This window comes from Phoca vitulina, unplaced genomic scaffold (genome assembly GCF_004348235.1).
Source record: "Phoca vitulina isolate PV1807 unplaced genomic scaffold, GSC_HSeal_1.0 scaffold13, whole genome shotgun sequence".
In the NCBI taxonomy this organism is placed as follows: Eukaryota; Metazoa; Chordata; class Mammalia; order Carnivora; family Phocidae; genus Phoca; species Phoca vitulina.
Window position 1 is genome coordinate 14,020,630 of NW_022589716.1, and position 25,957 is coordinate 14,046,586.

The 25,957-nt window shown below is 44.0% G+C and overlaps 1 protein-coding gene across 3 annotated transcripts in view; it reads right to left on the bottom strand.

Moving 5' to 3' along the window:
• The window catches only part of ARHGEF3 (Rho guanine nucleotide exchange factor 3), a 293,559-nt gene that overhangs the window by 58,122 nt on the left and 209,480 nt on the right, over positions 1-25,957 (bottom strand). The window contains exon 1 of one of the 3 annotated variants that reach the window (XM_032411540.1): positions 12,657-12,930. The exons of the other annotated variants lie outside the window; for them this stretch is intronic. Coding sequence (XP_032267431.1) covers positions 12,657-12,752 — 96 coding nt within the window. The 5' untranslated portion in view covers positions 12,753-12,930. Of the gene's footprint in view, positions 1-12,656; positions 12,931-25,957 lie in introns of those variants that run through there. 3 annotated transcript variants of the gene reach the window in all.

Below are 25,957 nucleotides of genomic sequence, written 5' to 3' on the forward strand. Positions count from 1 at the left end.
GGCCAGGTGCTCGCTCCTCTGCCCCACCATTTAGGAGTGAGGGTCTGGGACTGCTCCTGAATTTATAAAGCAGGGCTGCACAGAGAGGTGTCAGGGGCCACTAACCCTGCGAAGCCTCCAGAATTGTTATTAAATTACATGCTCCCAGGTTCCCTACCTACTCACAGATTCTAGCAATTTTTTAGAAACAGAAGTCGTCCCACACCTGACCCAGGTGTGACTCATCTCTTCTGACTGTCAAAAAGAGAAGGAGTGCTAGACAATGGGGGACCCCTAGAAGGGGAGGCGGAGGTACCAAGAGCCATGGAGTCACCCCGTGCCAGGTGTTGGCACACACACACTCATCTATACGATACAGCAACCCCATCACCTCATTTAATAAAAGAGGAAGCAGGTGTTCAGAGAAGTAATGTGACTTGCCCTAAGTCATACCCAGTAAGAGCTGAAATTCAAATTTAGATCTACCTGACTTGAAAGCCTTCCCTGCCACCCCCACACCGGCGTCCCGGGATACACAACTTCCTCTTATAATAGCAATAAGACTGACAATGACTTCATGCCAGGCTGTGCCAAAGCGCTCTCTATGCACAATTTCCTTGATTTCTCTTAAGTTAGTACTATTAACATGCCCATTTCACAAAACAGGCAACTGAGGCTCAGAGGGGTTAAGAACCTTTCCTAAGGTTACACAGCCAGTGGCAGAGCCAGGACTGAGCCCAAGGCTGCTCCTCAGCAAGACCGGTGATCTGAACCACAGCCTGCTCCTTTCCTAAGCCCTGTGGGAAATAAAGAGGGTAGAGGCAGGACAATGGAGACTGAGGCAGGAAGCTGAAAATTTGAAGCTGTTCGTTCCACATTCAAGCCCTGTCACTCTGCAATCAGTAGCCCCTCCTGTCTTCCTCCCTTCCCCCCAGCATCTTAGAGTGCCCAGCCAGGCCCAGGTGCCCTGCTCATGTGCCCCCTGTGGACACTGCCCTCTGTTAAGGCACACCTGGGGAATGGTGTGTGAGCATCCAGCATAAGGGGGCTCACTGGATGACCACCTCCCAGTACTGCCCCCCTCGCAGTCTGTCAAAATCCCTAGCGAGATTGCCTGCTTCCCCATCTCTCCTTCCCTGATTGACAATCACTGTCTGTTTGTTAGGGTTCTGAATGACTCGGTCCACCTCAAGTACAAGTTCCTTGAGGACAGAAAGCATGCCTTTCTCTTTTAAACTCAGGAGAAATTGTTAGGTAGAGTCCGGTCTCAATAAATATTTACTGACAATCAGAGAGCATTAGGGGTCATTTTTAGTTGTTTGACTCTTCACCAAGTTGTAGCCATTATGGAATTTCCCCACATTTCTAACAAAGGATCTATTTATAATTAAAGCACCCTGCTAATGAATAGGGCAGGAAGAACTCTCAAAGCAACCTAATCCTCCTCACCTGCACTGGGTCTGTCCCTGCGGTTGGAGCTTGGTTAAGAGTCCCAGATGATGTGTGTCAGATGGGAGCCAGCCTTGGGGATGGATGACAGACTCTTCATCTCCCATGACCAGGGTACCTCTCTACCCTCAGCTCACACCCCACTCCCTGCTTGAAAGTCATTCTGGGAATATCAGAAAACTATACTAGGTTTTTTTTTCATCCTGCCTGGCAGAAATGAACGTGAATCTTGCCAGTGTGCTTGGAACATCTTTTGTTTTTTAAAAAAATAATGGCCAGTGCCAACTCAAATCCCTGGGAAATTGGGTGGGTATTTCCTACAAAGGAAAGAGTGACCTTCTAGCAGACCCCTTGATAGAGATGATCAGCCACAGCTTCCACTCAGCTGATGTACACTGAAAATAGATGATGCTGTTGTTGCTAATGATCTGCGGAACACTTGCTCTGTGGAATCCCTTTGCAAGCTCATTCGTTTTCAAAGGTCCCTTGGAAATTCTCATTTAGAGATAAGGAAACTGAGGCTTTAGAGGATGAATCACCGTCCAAGGTCTCCTGGCTCCAAATGGCCAACTTGGGATTCAGACTTGGCTCAGTCTACCCCTCAAATCCAAGTTCCTAACCACCACACTCTGGGTCTGCCCCAAATTAAAATGCAATCTTGCCCAATCCTTCCCTCAGGGTGAAGGGGAAAAGGAAGAGGATGCGTTAAATGATTTCAGCTGGAACTTGGGAACTTTGAAGCTTTGAAAAGAAAAAAAAAGATTTTTGTTCTTAGAAGAGAAATCCAATTTTTTTTTTTTAATTTGCTAACATCTAGTCCAGGATAATTTTCTATGACATATTAAAGCCCATCTTTATCTGTTTAAAAATATTAATATCTGAAATCTGGGTCCTATGTTCGAAGTCCAGATTTAAGGTTTAGTCTGTAAGCAGCTGTACCCAAACTTGGGAACCTATTGCTGCAGAGCTTTGGCCATAGAAAAACCCTCAGAACACACGGAATGCTGTTTCCAAACTCTCGCTACCATTGTTGACAATTTTTTTGCCAATGTATATACCACCTGAACTATTACATAGTTAATGTTTCCTTAAATTACTCTTTTACTTAAGTAACCATATTGTAAAATCAAACACTGCATCTGCCATAAATAGAAACTAACTTGAAAAAATGAACCCTATTGTTAAATTCTTATTAGATACTCTTGCCTGTCTGAAGCTTCTAAGCCTGAGGCCTGAGCTTTGTTAAAAAGGGGAACTAGCAAGTGATAGAAAGGTGTTAAAGACATACTAGCTCCAAACTAAGACTTTCGCCTCAGCATGATCAGAAGGATCAGAAGGACAGGAAGAGAATTGAAAAGAGAAAGTGATTCAAAATTATTGTGTGTCTTATCTCTGTATCCCCTTGTCCCTGGTATCATTCAGGCTACTACAGATGGTATGAATCCCACCTTCTCAGAAAAAAGTGATCTGAGCCAGTCTTCTCATCCCAGAAATAAAGACTCTGAGGTCCCCTGAGCCTACTTGTGTCCTGTCCCCAGCTAGTAGGGAGGCTCTTGTAAGAACCAGCTTAGAAATAAATGCTGCTGGGGCGCCTGGGTGGCTCAGTTGGTTAAGCGACTGCCTTCGGCTCAGGTCATGATCCCAGGGTCCTGGGATCGAGTCCCACATTGGGCTCCCTGCTCTGCGGGGAGCCTGCTTCTCCCTCTCCCACTCCCCCTGCTTGTGTTCCCTCTCTCACTATGTCTCTCTCTGTCAAATAAATAAATAAAAATCTTAAAAAAAAAAAAAAATCTGTTAAAAAAAAAAAGAAAGAAATGCTGCTGAAGAAATTCAGATTTAAGCATTTTAAGAGTCCTCCAAAGCAAGTCCCCATTCCCTGATGCTGAGCCAGAACAAAGCTCACTCTCCTGGGCCCTCAGAGAGCGGACGTAAAGCATTCAGAAACTAACAAGACAACCAGGCCGGTCTTCAGACGCGCTCTCTTTTAAAGCTGTCCAATTTAAGTCACCATCAAACAGCTGAGGCGGAAGGTGACTTTTCACCACGCGTCTGTGGCTAACACTTAAGTAACCATCAATTCTTGTCCTCTTGTAATAGCCTGTTTCCTTCACAGTGGTTTCAGACCCCTTTTGCAAGGCCACACCCCTGAAGCACCCAAGGAAACCACCAACCAGCAAAGAGAATGGCTGAAGGTGTGTGAGAATGAACAAGACCCCAAAACCTAACAGGATACTGATGAGCCACGCGCACCCCTCCCCAACCTGTGCGAAGTCAAACATAAGAAGAGTCTTCACCAGTGACCTTTAATTATCTTCTCTGTATTTGCCTGGGGTCCTTCTTGACATGCCTGCGTCACTTGGGGATTATGAAATGTTAGCATTTCAATGTAAGATAAGACACTTGAGAGGGACGCTTGCACTGGCCTTGTGCTGGGGCCAGAGAGCACACAGAGGAAAGACTTAATCACTTGTCCCCCTGAGGTATCAGGCCTATAGCTCCTTCTCTTTCCACCCACTGGCTGCTTCCCTATTCCCTTCTGAGGCTTCTTCCTCCAGGAAGACTCCAAACTTCCAAATCTGACAATGGTGGCACCGGCTGAACATTTAACTTTATATATTTTTTCAAGGTCCTGACATAGGCTCTCAGTTTTATTTCACTCAGGTTGCCAACTTCTCGTGGTATCTACGGAAACCGTCCCCTCCGGGGAAATGCTCTATTTCTCCTTACCCTTTAATTATCGCCTCTGCTGCAAACATTAGATCTGCAGAGCTCAGGAAGACATCATTTTAAGGGATGTCATCTACATGTACAGAAGTTTCTGTCCATCCATTTTTTGTGGGCTTCTTGTTTAATAGTGATCACACATCAACTATAAAGCAGGCTTTGCACTTGAATCTGGTGTGCAGGCCACAGGGTGGGCCCACCAGTCCACTGGCTCCCAGGGGAGGTCTCTGCATGCAGTGTTCTAAGTTTAATGGGGTTCATTTGAACACCCCCAAAACAGCGCTGCTTACCAACTTCACTCAGGAATATGACTGGGTTAAGCCAACACTGTGGTGTGCCAAGAGGTCAAGGCTGGGCAAGGAGGGCCCAACATTTTGGCCCTGCCTCCTAATCTCTCTGAATCTCTATTTCTTTGGCTGACAAAGAGGACAGTCCTTGCCTTGCTCAGCGTCCTCAGCCAGTGCAAGGTTCAAAGAAGATCATACACGTGAAAACACCTGCCTGCTATTTGAACACAGGGTGGCATTGCTGTGAATTTAGGGAGCTCGGTGAGAGAGGGGCAGGGGATGTATCCCTTTCCTGACTTCCCTACATCCCACGTGCTTACGTAGACACTTAAATGGATTATATCATGTGTGTAATTATGCTCAACTTTTTTCCTTTTTATTTTTTATAAGAACAGTAAGGCATTTCTGTTGGCTAGTGTGTAATGGATCAAATGATGCCACTGACCCCTGTAGCAGAGGCCATGGTACATGGGGTCATCCCCTCATTATAGGTCAGAGAGGTTGTTGGCTTTTCTGTCTGTGATAAATAAACAGGAAAGGATGCTAACCTGAAATGAGACAACCGGACTTCAAGCTTCAGCTCTGCCATGCTCAGTGGTGTAATCCTGGGAAAATTACTGAATTCCTCTGATTCTTAGTATCCTCACCTTTAAAATGGGGATAATTATACTCAGGTGAGGAAAAGAATATAAAAATGCTTTGAAACTTATAAAATACACAAGCATGCAAAATGATCATTCTTGCAAATAATGTCATTATGAACAACTCTGGACACATGGCATTGTTCCCCCTAAGATCTGGAATACCGGGTCCAGAGATTTGAACCTTTTTTGTGTTTTAATATACACTGAAGAGTACCTTCCTTCCCCACAGATGCATGTTATTTCCCTGCAACATCCCAGGACTGGGTTCTATCATGTCTTTAAGATATTTGTGATGTCAAGTAGGTAGGAAACAGCACCTATTACTATTTACCTTTTTCATTTCTATAATTTCTCCTAGAGTGAGCATTTTTTTTTTAAAGATTTTATTTATTTGACAGAGAGAGACACAGCGAGAGAGGGAACACAAGCAGGGGGAGTGGGAGAGGGAGAAGCAGGCTTCCCGCAGAGCAGGGAGCCCGATGCGGGGCTCGATCCCAGGACCCTGGGATCATGACCCGAGCCGAAGGCAGACGCTTAACGACTGAGCCACCCAGGCGCCCCTAGAGTGAGCATTTAAATTATGTTTACTTTCACAGTTCCTTCTGTGTGAACTACCTATTAGTGTCTTTTTGCCCACTTATCAATGGACACTTGGAAGGTCCTTTTGCATCTGTATAAATTACTTATATGACAAAGATATTAATTTTCAGTCTGTCATCTCCAATTCAAAAATCTTGTTCAATATATGAGTCTACTCTTCTTGCCTAAGGAAGCACATTAAACATAAAAGACACCTTGTTTGTTGATGTAGCATTATACAGTGTGTCTGTAGGCTGATCAATACTCAAGATTTCCAAGCACACTGAGGATGTCCAGTGGAAACAAGCAAGGAAGAGAAAGAGATTGGACAGTATGTCCCATTTGGAAAACTGAGAGGAACCAGGACATCTAGCCAAGAGAAACAAGCACCTGGGGGAAGTGTGTGTGTGTGTGTGTGTTTGTGCGTGCGTGCACACACACATACATGTGCATGTGTGCGTGCAGAGTGGGAGTAGATGGGGAGAGAGAGCAGTTTTCAAATATTTAAGGAGATAACACATGAGAAAGTATTACTGTATAATATTCAGTTGCAGAAAGCAATCTTACAATTAAGAGAGGATTCTTTCATGATCCACACTGAACAAAGACAGAATGTACAGGCTCAGAAGGTAATGAGCTCTCTGTCTCTGGAGATGTTTAAGCAGAGATCGAATGGATCCAGCAGCGGGTTAGCACTGAGCTCCATATCCTTAATAGGACTTTCCTACTCTAAGGTTCTCGAATGCAATGACCCTGGGTCATTTCCTGGAGGCTAGTTTTGTTTGTTTGTTTCATAAATCCCCGGAAAAAAAAGCTTGTTTTGCTACTCCTTGCCTCCTCATCTTAAGAGCCAGAGGAGGAAAAAAAAAAAAAAAATCCAGTGAATTTACCGTTAAGATTTCTGGTTCTGCTCCAATTAATTGAAGTTTAGTAATAATCGGGGCCACCTTGTCACAAAAGAACACAATGGCTCAAACACAGAAGGTCCAGACACAAGTGTTTCTAGACTTAAAAAGAACCACTCCTTTCCCAGCCAGTAGAAGGTTCAGAAGCCTTTCTTGATTAACGTGTGACATAGCCTCTTCTAAGCTAATAACGGGTGTCAATTCATAAAAAATGGAAGGCACTAGAAACCACTGGCCTTCATTCTTGACAGTCCATGAGTCAATACAAAAATAAATGGCAATGCAATCACAGCAATTTCCTCATTTTGTGTGTGACCTGTACACATTACCAACGCTGACACATTATGGGAGGCAAGTGCATGCATACATCACAAATGAAGGGCCCTTCTAGATATACACATGCCATTAATAACAATTACATGTGCACAGGGCTTTGCAAAATTAGGATATGATCAGTAATTTATTTTCATTCAGTTGTTATGAAAACAGTGGCACCAGTCCAGGATTTTACAGGCAATTGCAAAGTGTCTTGAGAAAATGACACAATTTGCAAGTATCCAGATGGAAGTCAGGGCCTTCCAGTTATTGGTTTAGGTGGAAGCCTGGTGGTTAATGTAGATAAGCAAAATGACTAATTGCAGAACTAACGGTGTCACCTCCACAGAGCTGAGCATGCGGAATTCTGCCAAAGACCAGCTCTTTGGCATTGAGAAACACAGAACGGAAGTTACCAAAACCCTCCCAGATGGAGGCCTGCAATTCCCATTCCTTTGGGTTGTAGCCATTCTATGAAGTGGGCTGGCAGAAACACTGAGTAATGGTGGGGTCTCCCATCCAGACACTCAAGAAAAAGTAGGCTTTTGACTGCAAGGCTATTTGCTCCAGCAGGCGCATTCATCTTTCATGTGTTCTGTGGTGAGGAGACCAGTGATTTAGTCATTTAGACGCAATGCGATGTGGTTGGGAAAGTACAGACTGCAGGGTCAGAGTGGGGTGTGAATCTTGGCTCCTCCACCTAGTAGCTCAGTCATCCTGGAAAGGCTACCACCCAGCTCTGAGCCTCAGTTGCTGCTTCTACAAAAAGGAACAAGTACACCAACCTCATAGGATTGTTGCGGGGATAAAGAGTGGACCTACAGTAAGGGGCCCCTAATGCCCTGCTGGGCACAAAACAGCACTCAGAAAATTTAGGATAGTGATCATTAATTAAAACTGTGTGGGAAATCTTTTCAAGATTCAGAAGTCTTGATGATGATGATGATGCTACTTATTGAACACTTATTATGTGCAAAGCACTGGACTAAGCACTGTACGTGAGACATCTCATTGACCCTCATTATGACCCTAGGAGGTAGAACGCTCATCATCCCCATTTTACCACTGAAGAAAACAGGGCTTAGAGAGGCAGAGTGGCTTGTGGAGGTGTAGCTAGGACAGAGTAGCTAAGCAGGTAGTGGAGATGGCATTAGGGCTCAGTCCAGAGTTGATACCCCGAACATCCTCAAATGTACATGTGTAAAGTCAACATGTTTTCCTTTAATAGACCTATTCCTAGTTCAGGTACATCCTATCCTGGAGGCCCAAGACCCTGCAAGACCCCATGTGAACAAGCCTCAGAATCATGGGCTGGATGACCATAACCAGATCCTATCAGCAAGTGATGGCCTTTGCCTATGTAACTCCATGTTGCTCCCTTCCCAGCAAGACCTGAAGTCAAATGATTCATGGACTCTACTTATTTGGTCACTTGAAGAAATACCAGGATTCTAACTGCAATAACTCCTCAGAACTATTTCCATGCAGTTAGTTGTATATCCTTTCAGTTCAACACTATATGATATAGATTCCAAGAAATGTATAAGTTACTGGAAACCATTTGACTCCTTTAGCTCTCCAGCTGACATGCAAGGAGTATAGCCCCAGATGCATACAATTTTCAAGTCCACATGTGGACTTACTGGTGCATAAATTATGGTAGGGGCACAGGGTTCACCTTACCCTTTAAAGCTGAAGCTTTAAAAGTACTTCCCCAGTTACATAAAGTACTCATGATTATATATTTAAAAGAAAATATTTTAAAGCATTTTACACGTCTGTTAAGTTTTCATTCCGCTCCCTTTTTCTTCACAGAGGTAAACACCCTTATGTGCCACAAAGTATGCTGGTATGAAATGCTGGACTAAATCCATTAGGAAACCTGGCATTGGATCTTGGTTCAGCTACTGATTTTCTTCATGGCTCTCTGCAAGTCACCTCCCTCAGTGTGTTTATTCATAAAGTAAGGAGAAAAATACGTGCTTTCTGTTAACCCTACAACATGGTTATGTTCTCGAGTGAGACACTAGATGTGGCACTTCAAAAGGAATAGAGCTCTGTCATTTCTAGGTACACGTCATCCCAAGGGCCACACAAGGCTCCTGGAGGACTCAAAATCAGAACATACACTTTTGAGAGACAAAGGCAATGATTACAAATACTACTCACTAAATCTGCCCTAACTCTAACCAACATCTGGGATAGTGAACCTTAAAACCAAAAGTGAGCTGTCCATCAAATTGTCAGATATATTCTTAGAAAGAAAATAATGGAAACATCTCTTTGTATTTTCATTAAAAATGAAACAGACCCCAAACTCTTAAAACCTTCTTACCAGACTCCAGCATCCTTAGCCAACATATCCACTCATTTGAGCTTTCTTTTTTTTTAAGATTTTATCGATTGATTGATTGGGTGTGAGGAGGGTGGGAGAGAGACAGAGAGAGAGAGAGAATCCCAAGCAGACTCCATGCTGAGTGCAGAGCCCGATGCGGGGCTTGATCTCATGATCCTGAGATCATGACCTGAGCTGAAGTCAAGAGTTGGATGGTTAACCGACTGAGCCACCCAGGCACCCCAGAGCCTTCTTTCTTTAAAAGCGAACCTCCCCATGTGGAAATAGTGACTTTTAACTTACAATCAGCGGGATTCATTAAGTGCTAACAGCTTTCCTTCTAGTAACTTGATCAGGTGTTCAGAGCAGTTAACATGCCTGGAAGGACCAGTCCTTCCAGGCATGGGAATAAGCAAAACATAAATTAAGTGAAGCTACATCAGTGATCAGAAGAAGCAAGCTTAACCATGCTCACATGATACCATGCTTTTCTGTGAAAGTCGAGAGCCATGGACTAAAATGGACTAAGCTCCTTGGATTTCATAGTTAATGATTAGAGCTAGAAGAATCTAGCTGGTTTTGGTTAAACACTTGCAACCCAACTCCTACATCTATGCTATAAAGAAATACCAGATTAGGAAGCAGTATTATATTAATATCATAATCCATGTAGAATACTATCAGTGTTTAAAATAAATATTTTAAAGAAAATAATTTTTAAAAATAAATATATCACCTTTTTTCTTTCACTGGAAATTATCACTGAAATTAAGAAAATTACAAAGCACTTAAATCCCAAGTAGAACTTCAGTTACAATTTGCATTTAAGAGAATGTTTGTTGTTGCACATTTTTCACTCAAGTGTATGGTATTAAATGCACATCACTGCACACCAGCCCCTTCTCTACAAGTCTTTCCTTAAGTGGCTTTCCCCAGCACGCCTGCTACAACCATGTAGAAGGCACTTGCCCGTGCAGTGCTCCTCCCCATAGCAAATTCCGAAGGAAAAGCCATTACATGTCTAAAGGGCACAGGTGCTTTGCTGCAACTGCCTCTGAAGGTCAAAAAGTACTTTGGATAAGCCAGTCCTTCTCTTTATAACCCACCTTCTTTTTGGAAAAAAAAAAATGATTGATCTTAAAAAACTACTTTCATAGGAATTAACAGTCAGTGCCTAATTTATAAACATGTATATAATCATGTTTTTCAAAAGGCCTACCAGGGTATGCTGTTCTTTAAACACTTACAAATACTGATGACACCTGCTGGTAGAAAATATATTTTAGTTAATTGCTGATGGAGAAGTAAGGCCTACAAGGGTTGACTGTCTTTTGCATGGACAGTGAAACCAGAAAACTACCCCCTACACTCAATTTCAGTTTCTTTTTCCAACTTTGTCTATTTGTCATTACCAGAAAATGAAGCTAGAAGATGCACTGGACTGGACATCTCTGCCTCAAGATGTATACAGCATACACGATACTTCCCTGAATTAAACTGCACACATACACAGAAAACACTCAATGGGGACACCTGAAAAATATTTACCATTTCAAAAATTGTTCCTCTCCCATCCTTACTCCCATACCAGGACATCCCCATAAAAGGAAATTAAGTCACATTTTGTAATTTGGATCTGGCTAACATGAAGAAAATTAATATTTGACATTTGGTGATACATTTCTTTCATCACATTTGTGATATACAGATATATTTCTATTCTAAGTATAATAATAAGAAAAAATCAAGCAGATGAGTTTTACCTAAGCTGTTAACTGAACTACTCAGAAAACACAGGACTAAGGGAGAGCAAGAAGGGACTAGTTAGAGTCCAGAGCTATTCTCACTATTCTTTCCTTTGATCCATTTCAATTTATTAATTCAATTTGGTTATGCTTTCTTCCTTCCAAAGGGCATTTGAGAGGATACTAGCTTCACTGCTCCTACATTCATTAAATTATGAAGTTCCTATTGAAAAATCATTAGATCCATTCCAAGCCTGAACAACCTGAATTCTATGCTGGTGCTATCTTGTCAAAACTTAAAAAAGAGTCCAAACACCATTAAGACCATTACACTTCCACAGCTGCTGGGAACAAAAACTCTTTGTGAAAATACACAACTGAGCTGGAGTGTGGGGTGGGGGTGGGGGTGAGAAGTTAGTTGTGCTCAGCTTACAGAAAGCTGATTACAACTGGAGACTGTTTGGAGTCTTGTCAGCTTGGAGCAGCTCTTGTTAGAGGCAATGAATCTTTGATGCTGTCCTCCCAAATATACATAATTCAGTGAGCCAAGTGCACACAGCTAAGGAGACCCAAGTGTGGTGGGTGGGTGGAATCCTCAAGACGGCTGCACCAAGGTCGGATGCACATCTGCCTCCAGACTTTCCCCAGTCATGGTTGGACAGAGTGACAATCTCTCAGATACACATATGAGCAGCAGTGATGAGCTGGGTCCTGTGCGTTCCACTATAGCTCGGCCACAGCAAAGCTGTGGTCTAGTGAAAGCAACTATATTCCCTAAGACCCTCAAAAACTGAGAAGGATGCTTTCTCCTCTAGCTGAACCCAACCTTTAAGACCAGTGAGCTCTTTGCCAGAGATATAACACACAGAAGTAAAATGCAAGATTAAACACAAGCCAGGAGGGCTCTCTCACATCCTCCTCAAGGCACTGGAAAGTTCCCAGAAAGGGAAATGTTTCCAGTGTTCCAAGACAGTTTCCCACTGCCCCAAGGAGTTTAATTCATTTTCAGGATCCATGTGCAAGACACTCAGATTACTCATTTAGCCCCCACACCCCCAGCTGAATGACCCCACTGGCCACAGATGACAAACAGAGGTGCCAGTCCCTGTCTTTGCTGCCAAACAGCTGCAAGGTCAAGCCTGACAGGTGAGATGGCCCGCAAAGGCCTCCTCTTGCTCCCCCACCCAGGCAAGAGGAAACCCAAGCTTAAAAGGTAGCTCTTCACTGACATCTGAGCCTAAGGATACAGTAAGAGAATGTCCCTCTGCCAGGTCTAGACAGAAGATTGACAGTCTGAGAGCCTTGCAGGATGCAAGAGGCCAGGGCAAAGAGGCAGCTGCTCTGTCGCCAAGAGGAAGAGGGCCAGGGACAGGGGAGGAGGCTCATGATGATCCAGAGAAGGGGCAGAAGAAGGGAGGCAGAGACAGAGAGTGAGACATGGAGGGAGAGAGAGTGTGTGTGTGAGAGAAATGGGAAAAGGGAGAGGGAGGGAGGGAGAGGGAGAGAAAGAGGGAGGGAGGGAGAGAGAGAGGGAGGAAGAGGGAAAGGTAGAGGGAAGGAGAGAGGATGGGGGGAACACACTGAATGAGAGATGCAAGCACTGAGAGACTGACACAGCGAGGGAGCCAGTGAGAGATGGAGCGAGACAGAGGGACAAAGAGACAGACCCGGAGAGGTCCAGGTGGAGGCCCTACCTCTGCGTCCTTGGCCGGACTGCTGGCCGGGGGTACCTCCAGGCTGCAGTTCGCCCTCTTGACCGTGAGGTAGAAGGGGTAATCCTTGGCCACCATGGTGGCTGCCGGGCCTGCTCTTTGGGATGTCACCGCTGACCCGAGGCGACCACAAAACTCCCTGGCGAAAGGGGGCCCCAGCTCCACGGTGCCGGGCGGCAGCGTCGGTACGGAGACTGACAGCCGGTTTCTTGCCTGGCGGGACCGACTCAGCTCTCCGGCTGAAAGGGGGGAGGAGCCTCGGCCGGGCCCGCCCAGCTGGGGGTGGGGCGCGGGGGTGGGGCGGAGCGCCGGCTCGGCCCCGCCCCGACGCGTCCCCGGAGGGCCCAGGTACCGCCCCGCGGAAACCCCCCAGCGCTGCGAGGGGCGAACGTGCCGTGGGACCCTTCTTCGTGCGGGCGGGATGCTCAGGGCCACCCTCCCAGTGACTCCCTGGCACTCAGCGGGTGGAAGAGGCGGCGGGTAGAACCGAGGCTGGGGCGAAGCTGGGCGGCGGGGAGAGGTGGCCCCGCGGAGGAAAAGGGAGCGTTTTAAAAGCCCACGTTAAGAAGAGACGGTATTCTGTTTTGCCTTCTTCCCAGCCAGCCTCCCCTCACACTTTTTTTTTTTTTAATGAACGTCACTGGAGTATATAATCTATAAACAGTAAGATGTGCCCATTTTAAGTGTACAGTTAGTTGAGTGTTGACAAACGTAAACACTCACGTAACCACTTCTATAATCAGGAAATATATTTCCACCAGTTCCAGAGACTTCCTTTGAGCGCCTTCCTCTGCACCCATTTTTAAATATGAAGAGGCTGGTTAGAGGCAGCCAGCCACTCAGAAGGGCAATCTGACAGGGTCTGTCAAGCTGTGCGGCCTGAGCCGGCTGGCTGTACCAACTCCTATTGGAGAAATACATTGTAAATGTCTGATAGGCAATTCTAAGATCATTTGCTGCAGCCCAGTCTGGGACAAACAAACCCCAAACTGGAAACAACTGTAATGTTTATTAACAGGGAGTGCTTAAATACATTTTCCTCCTTATAGAACCCCACTCAACAGCAATCAAAAAGAAGGGGTCTAGGGCTGCGGCATGGAAAGATCTCCAATGCATTAAATTCAGTTAAAGAATAATTGCAGAGTAAGCACAGTCTCATACCATTTATGTTGAAAACATAGCTAATTAATACCGTGTATTTTCTATAGCAACATGTAAGTAAATACCATTGAAAACCATCCAGAATGATGCACAGCAAACTTATGAGTACCTTTGGGGCTAAGGGGAGGCAATCAGTGCCAGAATGTACACCTGGGATTAAAGGATTAAAAGTAGCAAAGGAAACTTTAAATTTACAGCTATTGTTCTTAAAAAAATTTTTTTTAAAGTTTTTTTTATTATTTATTTATTTGACAGAGAAGGAGAGAGAGAGCACACAAGCAGAGACAGAGGGAGAGAGAGAAGCAGGCTTCCCACCGAGCAGGGAGCCTGATGCGGGACTCGATCCCAGGACCCTGGGATCATGACCTGAGCCGAAGGCAGACGCTTAACGACTGAGCCACCCATCTTAAAATTTTTATGACAAAAATATATGTGTTACTTGATAAATTAGAAGTTAATTTTTTAAAATATTAAAATGATCATTGTCTCAAAAGTTATTTTGTGGACTGCACTGTTGAACTTTTCCTCCCTCCTATCAAAGTCATGACCACAGCAGGTGGTGGTCTGGAGAGATGATGTCTTTTGCTTTGACTTCTTAGGTGTATAGGAGGTAATGGGAATGGAAATATCTAGACCCTGTTTCAGTATTCTCTGCTTCCAGCTAAGGCCAGAATCCAGTTTCCACTTTCCAGGCAGGAAACATCATGCATGATACATGGCTCTTCCATCCCAGGTACCAAACCCACACCCTAGCACTAAATTCACCTACTTTCCTGTCCAGCTAGTCCACAAACTGCTTTAAGAAAAGGGAGAATCTATCTGGCCAGTTTTGCTAACCCTGTTTTTGCCACACATGTAAAGGAAACTTTTGAATTAGTGGGTTCCAGTTGAAATTGAAGAAAGCACCTGAGTTTTTTTCCCCTCATATATATATACCCTGGAGCACCTGGGTGGCTCAGTCGGTTAAGCATCTGGCTCTTGATTTCGGCTCAGGTCATGATCAAGTCCTGAGTCGGACTCCATGCTCAACGGGGAGTCAGCTCGAGGATTTGCTCTCCCTTCCCTTTGCCCCTGCTCCCCTCAAATAAATAAATAAATCTTTATATATATATTTTTATATACACACACACCCTATTTATTTATATATTTATATATTTATATATATTATATATATAGAACATATATATAATATATATACCCTAAAGCAGTGGGCAGGAGGTGATTGAAGATGTTTGGGATGAGAAAGATGCCTCTGGACCACTGATTTTTCCTACTCGTAGTCCCAAACACAACTTTATTTTTTTAACCCAAGCTGTGCTGATGGGGAGCTTACATAGATGCTCCCTGTAAGCTTGACCAAGCTTGGTGGGGATATGAAGGGAAACTTATCTCCAAGGGCAGCCAACTAAAGCAGCCCTTGATTAATTCTGCTGCCAAAGGAGGGCCAGGAAAGGCAGTGACACGCCTCATTCAGGGTTCCCCTGGCTGCCGAGGATATGAGCTGAATCACGTGGAGCTGCTCCTCATTCCCTTCTTCCTGCTCTTCTGGCCCCCATAGGCCCACCATCTCAACTAGATGACTCAGGCTAGCAACAGCCCCTTTGGGGACAGGCTTAGATCCCTGGTGGAGCACACTGGGCCTTATCCTCCAGTTGGGAAGTGTACTTCCAGCACTAGGTGAAGAAAAGAATGACCCTAGCAAACTATGACTGGTCTTCTCTCTGTGGGATCCTCAGGGCTGGGCAGGAAGTCTGATGTACCATAAGCCCAGTGTGGTAATAAATAAACCCTATGGAAAAGAGGGGACTTCAACCTCAAGTTTGAGTACAACTATTGTGGAGCAAAGAATAGTCATATTGGTTGATGAGAAGGCTGCCATATCTACTTTCTCTTAATAACATTTTTTTTTGCCCCTCCTCAAAAGATTTGGAACAATAAAAATCAATCAATATACATGGCATATAACACATGTGCAGGAAACTTCTGTGTTTTCTGCTATACATGCTAGCCAGAGGGAGAAAAAGAGAGAGAGAGAGAGATTGCTAATGATGAGTAACCATTTAAACAGTGCTGGGGGGAAAAAAAAAAGCATAAGCCCTAAGAAGAGTGTGGAAGGAAAGATGGGAATCTGGAGTTCCCTTGGGTGGTCTGATGATTCTCAGCTTCTCATAGCATGAATGTCTGACCCCCATAAATAGGGTTCTGGTGTTTAAAGATATATTTTTGGTACAATAAGGCCTGTAAACTGAAGCCAGGCAATTTGGGGTATACATAAGCCATGTATGTGGTCCTTGAGACATTTAGAGGATTTCAAGGGTATTTTTGACCCCATGCAGTCTCCACCTTGTGCCCTGACTTCAGAACCTCTGCCATGTGTCATGCGCTGCTCCAACATTAACAGATTCAGGGTTTGGATATTCTGCCTGGATTCCAACCAGAGGTGTCTGCGACCAAAGACTTTGTCAGGAAGCAGGCTGCTCTACACGAGGGTTCCCAAGCACACCCCCCGAGGCTGGTGTTACAAGTGAGGGAAGCCAGTCCAACTCTGCAAAGCTGCCCAGCTGAGTGGGCCCCAGGAGCCCGGCGTTCCCCCATCCTGTCTGTGTGTGTGTTTATGAGCTTAGGAACAACACTGCCCTAACAGTCAGCTTCACTCAAAGCAATGGCACAAAGTGCCTTTCAGAACTTGCCTTCAGCACAACCCGTTATAATCCTATAAAATGCTTCACAGCCGGGCAGTGTTCCTTGCTAGCCAGAAGCCTGGAGACTGGAATAAAGAAGCCTGTTCTGCGTTTCCAGGAACGGTGCCAAGAGCAGGGCCTGCATTCTCGCCTGCGCCGAGCGGGGCTCATTTGTGCTGCTGGTGGAATGGTGGGCCTCCACACACAAGCCCACCACTGGTTATAAGCTCCTTTCAGAAGAGTAGACAGCCAGACATGGCTGAGAGACCATCAATCATCTCCTCAAATCCCACTGCTGTGGCAGTGAGCAGAACAGGCCCAGCATGAGGCTAAAACTTCAGAAGTTAAAGTGGTTGTGGCAATCTTTTCAGCCAACAGGATGATGCCTTGCTCTGTTACCATTATACTTAACATCAGAGTTAGTGAGTTCTTTTTTTTCTTAAAGGTGCATTCATTTGTTCATTCATCCAACCATCCATCCATCCATCCACCCATCAAATATGAAAGAGTGTTTATTACAGAGCAGGTGTTCAATTAGCTACATTTCTTCCCTTTCTTTTCTACCTATTCCTGAACCTCTATGCCAGGAAGGTGTGTAATACACATCAGCTCAAGAAATATGGTTGACTTTAATACATGGCCTTTCAACTATAACCTCAGCAGCGAGGTGTGCATTTGCAGAAGGAGCTCAGGTGACAGTAGACAATCCCCTAAAGCCCAGCCTTCAAACACGTGCACCTCCATCTGCTTCCTTGGCATCTGGAGCTATCCCTTCTACCCCTGCTAATCTCACACAGTCGTGTAGGTACATGTTGGATACACATGTGTACCAACACCTCTCCCCTCCCCTTTCATTTGGGCAACATTTCCAGTTAATGATCGAGCTCCCTCTCCTCTCTGCCACTTCAGTCTTGATGGGAGAGGGGAGTCAAAAGCCTGAAAAAGTTCTGGCAGTGAATTCTGAGAGATCAGGACTGTGGTTTCCTGCCAGATGGGTAAAAATGGCACAATGAAACACTGACATGATTTTAGATATTATTACCAGGATTACTACTCTCCCCACTGCCTGGGGTTATGTCCACTGGCTCCCGGCTAGATTTATGAAAATATATCCCTGGATATTCTAAAGCTGGAAGACTTCATTCATGCGTTCACTTAAAGATCTCAGTTTTTGAAACAAGTTTGAAAAACCGGTTAAGTGATAGAATCTTTCTCTTTCTCCCAGGATTGAGCTAATCCTGTGGATTACTAGCTATAATGCAAAAATAATCAAGACTTTATGTTTAAAAAAATGGATATTTGTTTTGCCCTGATATACCACAGACAGGTACATTCCCTAGTCTCTAGTTCATTACAGCAGTGATCCTCAACTGGGGGCAATTTTGTGTCCCCCCCCCCGTGACATTTGGCAATGTCTGGATACATTTTTTATTGTCACTGGGGGAGGGTCCTAGTGGCATCTAATGGATAGAGGCCCAGGATACTGGCAGACATCCTATAAGGCACAGGACAGCTCCCACAGCAAAGAATTAACAGGTTCAAAATGTCAATAATGCTGCTATTGAGGAACCCTGCATTACACAGAGAGCAGAACTAAAATATAGCGTCAGAGCCAGGATAACCCATCGGTTTTGACCTCAAGGATATTCTTTCTTCAGACCTTGGCCATTGATTGATGTCAAATGTCAGTCTGGGCATGGTGGGGGAAAGAAAAAAATGCTTCAGTGTGCCAGGTAGCCTCAGAATTATTGACATGCCTAGAATCTTTCCCTGTTGTCCAAACCTGACCCTTAACAGAATAACAGATTTCATAAAACACAAAAGGACAAGAGAACAAAAAGTACAGGAATAAAGGGCGGGGGACAGAAAACTATCTTAAACTCTTCAGATATGAAAATGTACTTCAAAAGGCCAGTGAAAATGAAAGTTTCAACGAAAGGTAATACTTTAAAAAGAAATTGGGGAGGAAAAAGAAATGTTTCAAAGTTTGGTCTTTTCCAGGAAAACCTTTTCCGCCCTATTTAATTGTTTTGGGGGGCAGAAATTCAAACTCAGTGATGAAATAAAAACCCCAGAGGATTCGATTTACTGTCTTTCTGATACATGGTATTTCTGGCTACACAGTGTGTACGACTGGAAACCTGCCTTCACTCAAGATTTTGCAGTAAGAGTCCTGACTTTCTCCAATTTGAGCTGATTACTATCAGCAGGTTTGTTTTGCTTATAGAATATAAGCCAGCCTCTAGAACACTTTCTGTATACTACTAGAAGGTCTTTGAACTTTATGGAGAGCCTGCATTTGTTTGAGAGTATTTCATATCTTTTGACCAAGAATTCAATAAGTTCGAATAATATTTATTCCCCCCAGACTACAGCTAATGTTATATTATATAGGTTTTCTACACTAACCATTACATGGAGGAATTCAAATCTAAATTATGTAAATTCTAGCTTTGGATAATAGAAGTGTTTTCTCTTTCATCAACTATAAACTCAGCAATCAAAGTATCCTATTTCCTCAAGCCTAAGATGCTGAAGACTGTAATATGTGCTATTATTTTATGTATTACCAAGAAAGAAAAAAATGTTGCCAATTGAATTATAACATGTGATCAATTATAAGATACATCCCAATTCTAGAAAAATTAAAATGTGGGGGAAATGTGCATTTCAATGATAGCAGTATTCATATAATCCGGCTGGGATTTGAAAACCTACATATTTATAGAAACATGACTTCTGGGAATTCAGGGACAATAATTCCAGAGACCACCTGTAGTGAAACCAACTGAGAAGCTTATCAAATCCACACCTCTGGACCCCACTTTGGGATTGCTGAATTGGACTCTAGGAATTTGAATTTTTGACAAACACCCTCAAAGAACATTTGTTTGAGTAGCATGGTGTTGTGAGTTAGAATTATCAACCAGCCCCAAATGAACCTGCCCACCTCTCCCATTCCGGGAATATTCTGAACCACAGTTTCTCGGGCCAGAGGTGCCCAGGGGTAATTAGCCCAATGGTTATAGCAGCAAAATCCAGAGTGGGCATGGAGAGCTGCTTATTTGCTCATCCAGTACTGAGGAACTATTATATGTTGGATAGCCTGCTCTGTACATACGGGTGCATCAGGGATACAATGAAAAATATGCAAGTCCACACTCCAAGTAAACTACCAGCTAAGCCACCCACCAGGAGACATGTTCTGGCTCTTAGAACTTGATTTACAATCTGGTATCCAGAGTTTCAATTAAAAACATGCTTATCTTAATTGCACTACTGGGTATTTACCCCAAAGATACAAAAGTAGGGACCCGAAAGGCTACGTGCACCCCGATGTTTATAGCAGCAATGTCCACAATAGCCAAACTGTGGAAAGAGCCAAGATGTCCATCAACAGATGAATGGATAAAGAAGATGTGGTATATATATACAATGGAATATTATGCAGCCATCAAAAGGAATAAGATCTTGCCATTTGCAACGACGTGGATGGAACTGGAGGGTATTATGCTGAGCAAAATAAGTCAAACAGAGAAAGACATGTATCATATGACCTCACTGATATGAGGAATTCTTAATCTCAGGAAACAAACTGAGGGTTGCTGGAGTGGGGGGTGGGATGGGAGGGATGGAATGACTGGGTGATGGACACTGGGGAGGGTATGTGTTCTGGTAAGCGCTGTGAATTGTGCAAGACTGTTGAATCTCAGATCTGTACCTCTGAAACAAATAATGCAATATATGTTAAGAAAGAAAAAAAGAAGAAGAAGAATGTAGCAGGAGGGGAAGAATGAAGGGGGGGAAATCGGAGGGGGAGAAGAACCATGAGAGACGATGGACTCTGAAAAACAAACTGAGGGTTCTAGAGGGGAGGGGGTTGGGAGGATGGGTTAGCCTGGTGATGGGTATTGAGGAGGGCACGTTCTGCATGGAGCACTGGGTGTTATGCACAAACAATGAATCATGGAACACTATATCTAAAACTAATGATGTAATGTATGGGGATTAACATAACAATAAAAAAAATTAAAAAAAAAAAAAAAACATGCTTATCTTCATAGCCAGGGGACATGACTGCATTTAAGTTTTTAAAAAATTAGCTGTAGCAATAGAGAATGGGAGGAGGGCAGTTGGCTTGAGATGTTTACTTGAAAGAGATCTGGGGCTGGGGGGTGCGGGGTGCAGAGAGGTGAGTGGTGTGTGTAGAAGACCTTAATTAGAGAATGAGTTCAATGAGCAGAAGCAGACTTGGGGACTCCTTGGAAGCATGTGTCTCACTCATGTGGTGGGAGCAGAAGTCGGTTGGTGTGTGCTAGAGGGCAGCCCATGAGCTAAAAGTGTTCCTCATTGTCATGGGCGTCTGACAACACTACAGAGGGGACAGAGGGTGTAGGTTCACTGGGTGCTTTGGTTAAGTGGGAGGTGAGTTCTGCTCTGTTTGAATTTTTTCCACCTCACATCCAAAACCAAGCTCAGCAACTCAGGTCTCATGGGCTCACTCTTCTGACTGAACCAAACTTGGCCACAGAAAGCTGCACAAAAGTACAGGCTTCTAGTTTACCAACCTTTATTGCTGCATGATCATTTAGTTCTTTGACATGACAAGAACAACTATCAGATGGCTTCCTACCAAATAATTCCTCTCACTCAAGGCTGTTCTTGATCCCCAGGCTAGGGGAACCCTTGCTTTGTGCAAACCCCACCCCAGCACTGAAGACCTCTCTTTCCCCAACACCCATCCAGCTTATAATGACTGATTTGAGGTGCCACCACCACCTGACAGGGAGCTACAAAGGCACAGGGGCCATATTTGTCTCGCTCACCACAGGGGCTCCAGCTCCTTCTATCATGCTGGCATATGGTAGAAGGATCCACATTGGTTAAAATGAACATTAAATCGAAGTGGGACTAATCAAAGAACATGTCATGGAAGAGATGAATCCAGAAAAGAATGTTTGCAGTAAAGGAACATAAAATATTTAAAGTTTCTGTGATGGGGGGGGCACCTGGGTGGTGGCTCAGTCAGTTAAGTATCTGCCTTCAGCTCAGGTCATGATCCTAGGGTACCGGGATCGAGCCCCGCGTCGGGCTCCCCGCTCAGTGGGGCGTCTGCTTCTCCCTCTCCCTCTGCCTCCTTCCCTCTGCTCTTGCTCTATCTGTCTCTCTCTCTCTCTCTCTCAAATAAATAAATAAAATCTTAAGAAAATTTTTTTTTTAGCAGACATGGGTAGACATGCTTCTTGAAGAATCCAAAATGCACTAAAACCACTTTGAGAGAAATGTTCCTGCAGTATAAGGCTATGAGGCCCTTTTGGATATTACTGACAGCTCTCAGTTCCCTCCAGGTTTTACACAGACCTGGCAATTTACACTAATTCCGGAACCAGGTGGACTTGCCAGGGAGACTGAAACTAGTGACAAAGGACATCAAAGAGCTTGCTTTCAGAGATGCCTTGTAACATGCTCCTCCGTCCTTTTCTTGCCCTCCAGAGGCACTTTCTTCCTTTTCCTTCTCTAGGTTTTTGATTCCAGGTTAAACTCCCTATATACATTTTTTCTTTTCAACTTGCCGCGCTCATACCTCATGTTATTTATATTGAAACGTCGTTCTCTTGAGTTGGGCCTCTCCTGAGGGGCTGACTTTGAAGGGGGAGGGCAGGCTTTTGCCTGGTGTTTCTGCAAGATTAAACATGGTGCTCATCTAAAGTTCTCAGGCTGATGTGAAAGTACGGACTCAAGGACTTTTTCTCCAAGGAAGCCAATGGGAGAAGAAGGAACTTTCTCTGCTGGCTGCTCCATCAAGGGAGGGTGCCACCCTCCCCGTCTGAGCGTCCTCACCTGGAGTCTTACAAGAGATGCTTTGAGAGCTCATTCTAGTTTAGACACAGTACACGGGAAACAAAAATTCATCTGTCAGGGAGTGGGAGGCAGAGAGGGAGGGAGGGAGGGAGGAAGGTAAGAGAGAATTAAAATTGTAAAGCCAACATCATGTGGCTTCCTCCTTGCACTTTAATAACCCAGCACTGTCTGCAGGCTCAGAAAAGCCAAACGCAATGGGTAGGTACAAGGATTGTTCTGGTGCCAGGAAAATGCAATAAGACATAACTTTTACAAGGTAAGCAATGAATAAACGCCCTGCAGGAACAAAACAGATTTTAACATCTCTGAAGTTGGCAGCCAGGTGCCTGAAACATTGGTCCAGTGCATTCAAAATGCACAATAGATAGGACCACATTCTTTAAGATGAGGTCATATTTCAGGGGATGCAATGGCTGGATAGGCTGGGTTTCTATGATCGAGGGAAGGAGGGGAATTTGATCAGTATTTTTTTTGCCACAGTGAGACCCATTTCAATGCATGTGAGAGATTTTCCACATGCTGGGCAAATTTTCTAGAGTTTTTTAAAGGGAGAACTTTCTGCAGACTACCTTGGCTTCTGAAAGAGGTATCTTTCTCTCTGAGTCGGGAGGGATCTTATTCTGTCCCATGCTGTTATCGAGAAGATCTGAAACTACAACTCTTCTTTTGGATTCTGCTGTTATAAAATGTGGTTTGGGGTGTCTTGTTACACTTTACCCCCAGAAGTGTTAAAGGAAGTGCCTGTCACCAACACTCAAAAATAAAAATGAAAATGATGCTGGCCGGGCTCAAAAACCAAAGGCATCAGCATTTTGCTTCAGTTTCCTGTTCATAAAACTTTATAAAAACAACCCACCCATTAAAGAAAAAAAGCCCATAACAATAGCTCATTATTCTTTTCCTAAGCGCTTGCCTCATGCCACTCTGAAATTAGGTGCCATCACGTTTCCTGAGTTATGGGCTCCAAACACCACATCCCTTTCCTCCCTTCCTCGCCCCCACCCCACCTGGCATCACTCCTGAATTTAGACACTTCAGTTTACGAGCTCAGCAGAGAGAGGCCAGCGCCCTCCCTCCTACCTGTCCAGAGGAGGCCAAGCATCTGTGGAGCCTCCCAAATTAATTTCCATTCCCTAGAGAAACTTTTAATATGAAAGGTGCACAGTTACAAAGTGAAGAAAAAAAAGATACCTACAGACTGCGCCAGTAAACTGAAAAATAATTATACACACATTACCTTGTGATGTTAATTTTTGAAGAACAGGAAATTTCCCTTCTACCCTGGCTCTGCAGTACAACTTTATGGAATATTGAACACCTCATCCTTCAGTTCCCCATAGAACATAGGAAAATGCAAGCTCTAGAATAAGAAGCCTAGATGCAAGCACCAAGTTTTCCACTTGCTAACTATATGACTTTGGACAATTTATTTAACCATACCAAACCTCTGTGTAATCATCTGTAAAATGACGCTATGAGAGTTTCAAGGCTTTAATGAGATAAAATATCTGAATAGTTTAATAAGATAATGTGTATGTCAGCGTTCTAGGCACAAGGTAAGCACATAATCCATATTGTTATTAACCTTTCCTACTCTCTTTTTTCTTAATGAATTAGAAAGGAAAAGATGGGTGGGGGGCCACCTGGGTGGCTCAGTCGGTTAAGTGTCTGCCTTCAGCTTAGGTCATGATCTCAGGCTCCCTGCTCAGCAGGGAGTCTGCTTCTCCCTCTCCCTCTGCCCCTCCCCTTGCTTGTGCTCTCTCTCTCTCTCTCTCTAATAAATAGATAAATAAATTTTTTTTTTTAAAGGAAAAGATGGGATTTGGGGATCTTTCCACCCTTCTTGCTTCTAGAGAGGTTAATCATTCTCTCATTTAAATCCATAGATTTCAACTATTGATTTAACCATTGTGCATACATAAAAAAGCAGTGGCACAGGAAAAAGTGAACTGACCTAAATTTGAAGATGTGGGGTCCAATCCTGGTTCTACCTCTAAATTTGCTGTGTGACCTTGGACAAGTCAATTAAACTCACTAAGACCCAGTTTCTTGAACTGTAAAATAAGGTGATTTAAACACAGATGCTTACCTTCTGTGATTCTATCAAAACCCAAAGACTGAAGTGTCCATGAAGTACTGCCTCAGTTTTATGTTATTTTATTTCCGGAAAGAAAATAAAACTGATATTATCATCTACTGATGAAAGCATCCTTATCTAAAATCAGCATGTTTGCTGTAGGCAGCCCACATTTTGGGTTAGTTCAGTACGGTAATATTTTATACGGGCTCATCAGAAAATTCAGCTTGATGTCCTCATTTGCCAGGAAATGCAACGAGGAATACAGATTCCTTTAATATCAAACGGCCAAGAAAGCAAGATCTAAACAGCGGTAAGATCAACTATGAGCAAAAAAACATCGAAAAGGAAATGCAGCTACATTATACACGGGATGGAACAGGCCTGAAATATACCACTGTTACTTAAAAATAGGTACTGGGCCACATGGTGCTTGTGTTATCTGTATGACAACATTTGGTTCCTACTGTGTCCTCTTCCTAGAGGCCTGTTATGACTAGGAGAGCTGTCTGTTCCTTCAGTGACCGAGTCTTACTGCCTCATGGGTTTTCCCTAGTCATTCCTTTCCGCCCTTCGGGTAGGCTGCTTACGTCCAAGTGGAGGGACCAGAGCCAGTTCTGTTCTGGATGCAACACACAGATGGTTGCTGGCATGTGGTGCTGAGCACCAGGGGCTGAGGGACTGAGGGCTCTCTGTACCCCAGGCCAACCTTCTGGTGCAAAATACTGATGCTGAGGTCACACATTTATAAAAATCAAAACTAAAGAGAAAGATACACTGTAGCAACTTCTAAACGGTGCCCTATAAATAAATGGAACTAGATTTAAGGAACAAATCATAAGCTTCATTATTCTCTAACATCTGTTTCTCCCACTTGACTACAAGCTCCATAAGGGCAAAACTCATGACTCTTTTGTTCAGGGCTCTAGCCCCAGTGCTGAAAAATGCCTGCCAAGTGCCAGGAACTCAACAAATGACGACCTTAGCTAATGCTCACTGAGAGTTTGCTTTCTGCCAGGCACTGTGCTTTGACTTTACGTGACATATCTCAGGTGATCCTCACAACAATCCAATGAGGTGGGTCCTTCTATAAAGGGAGAAACTGAGGTACAAGGAGTTCACTTGCCCAAAGTCACAGAGCTGGTAAATGGCAGAGCTGGGATTCAAATGCAAGTACTTTTCTTCCAGAACCTTCAGTTCCAATCATGAAGTAGACCATTAATTATTTTCAGGCCATTTGCAACTTAGCAGGTGTCCTGATACCAGAGACTATGATGCTAAGGGTCAGGGGTTCAAGCCTATATGATATGATTATAAGAACATCAAACAAGAGTCAGGAAACCTAGGTTCAAATCTTAGCCCTGGACTCCTACACTGACTTAGGTCAAGTCCTATGACTTCTTTGCTCACCAGTTTCTCCTGCTGGTCAAAAAGGGGTTGGATGGCCACTCAGGTCCCTGACAGTTGTAAATCCCAAGTGCTAGAGTCCCCCCAGACATAAT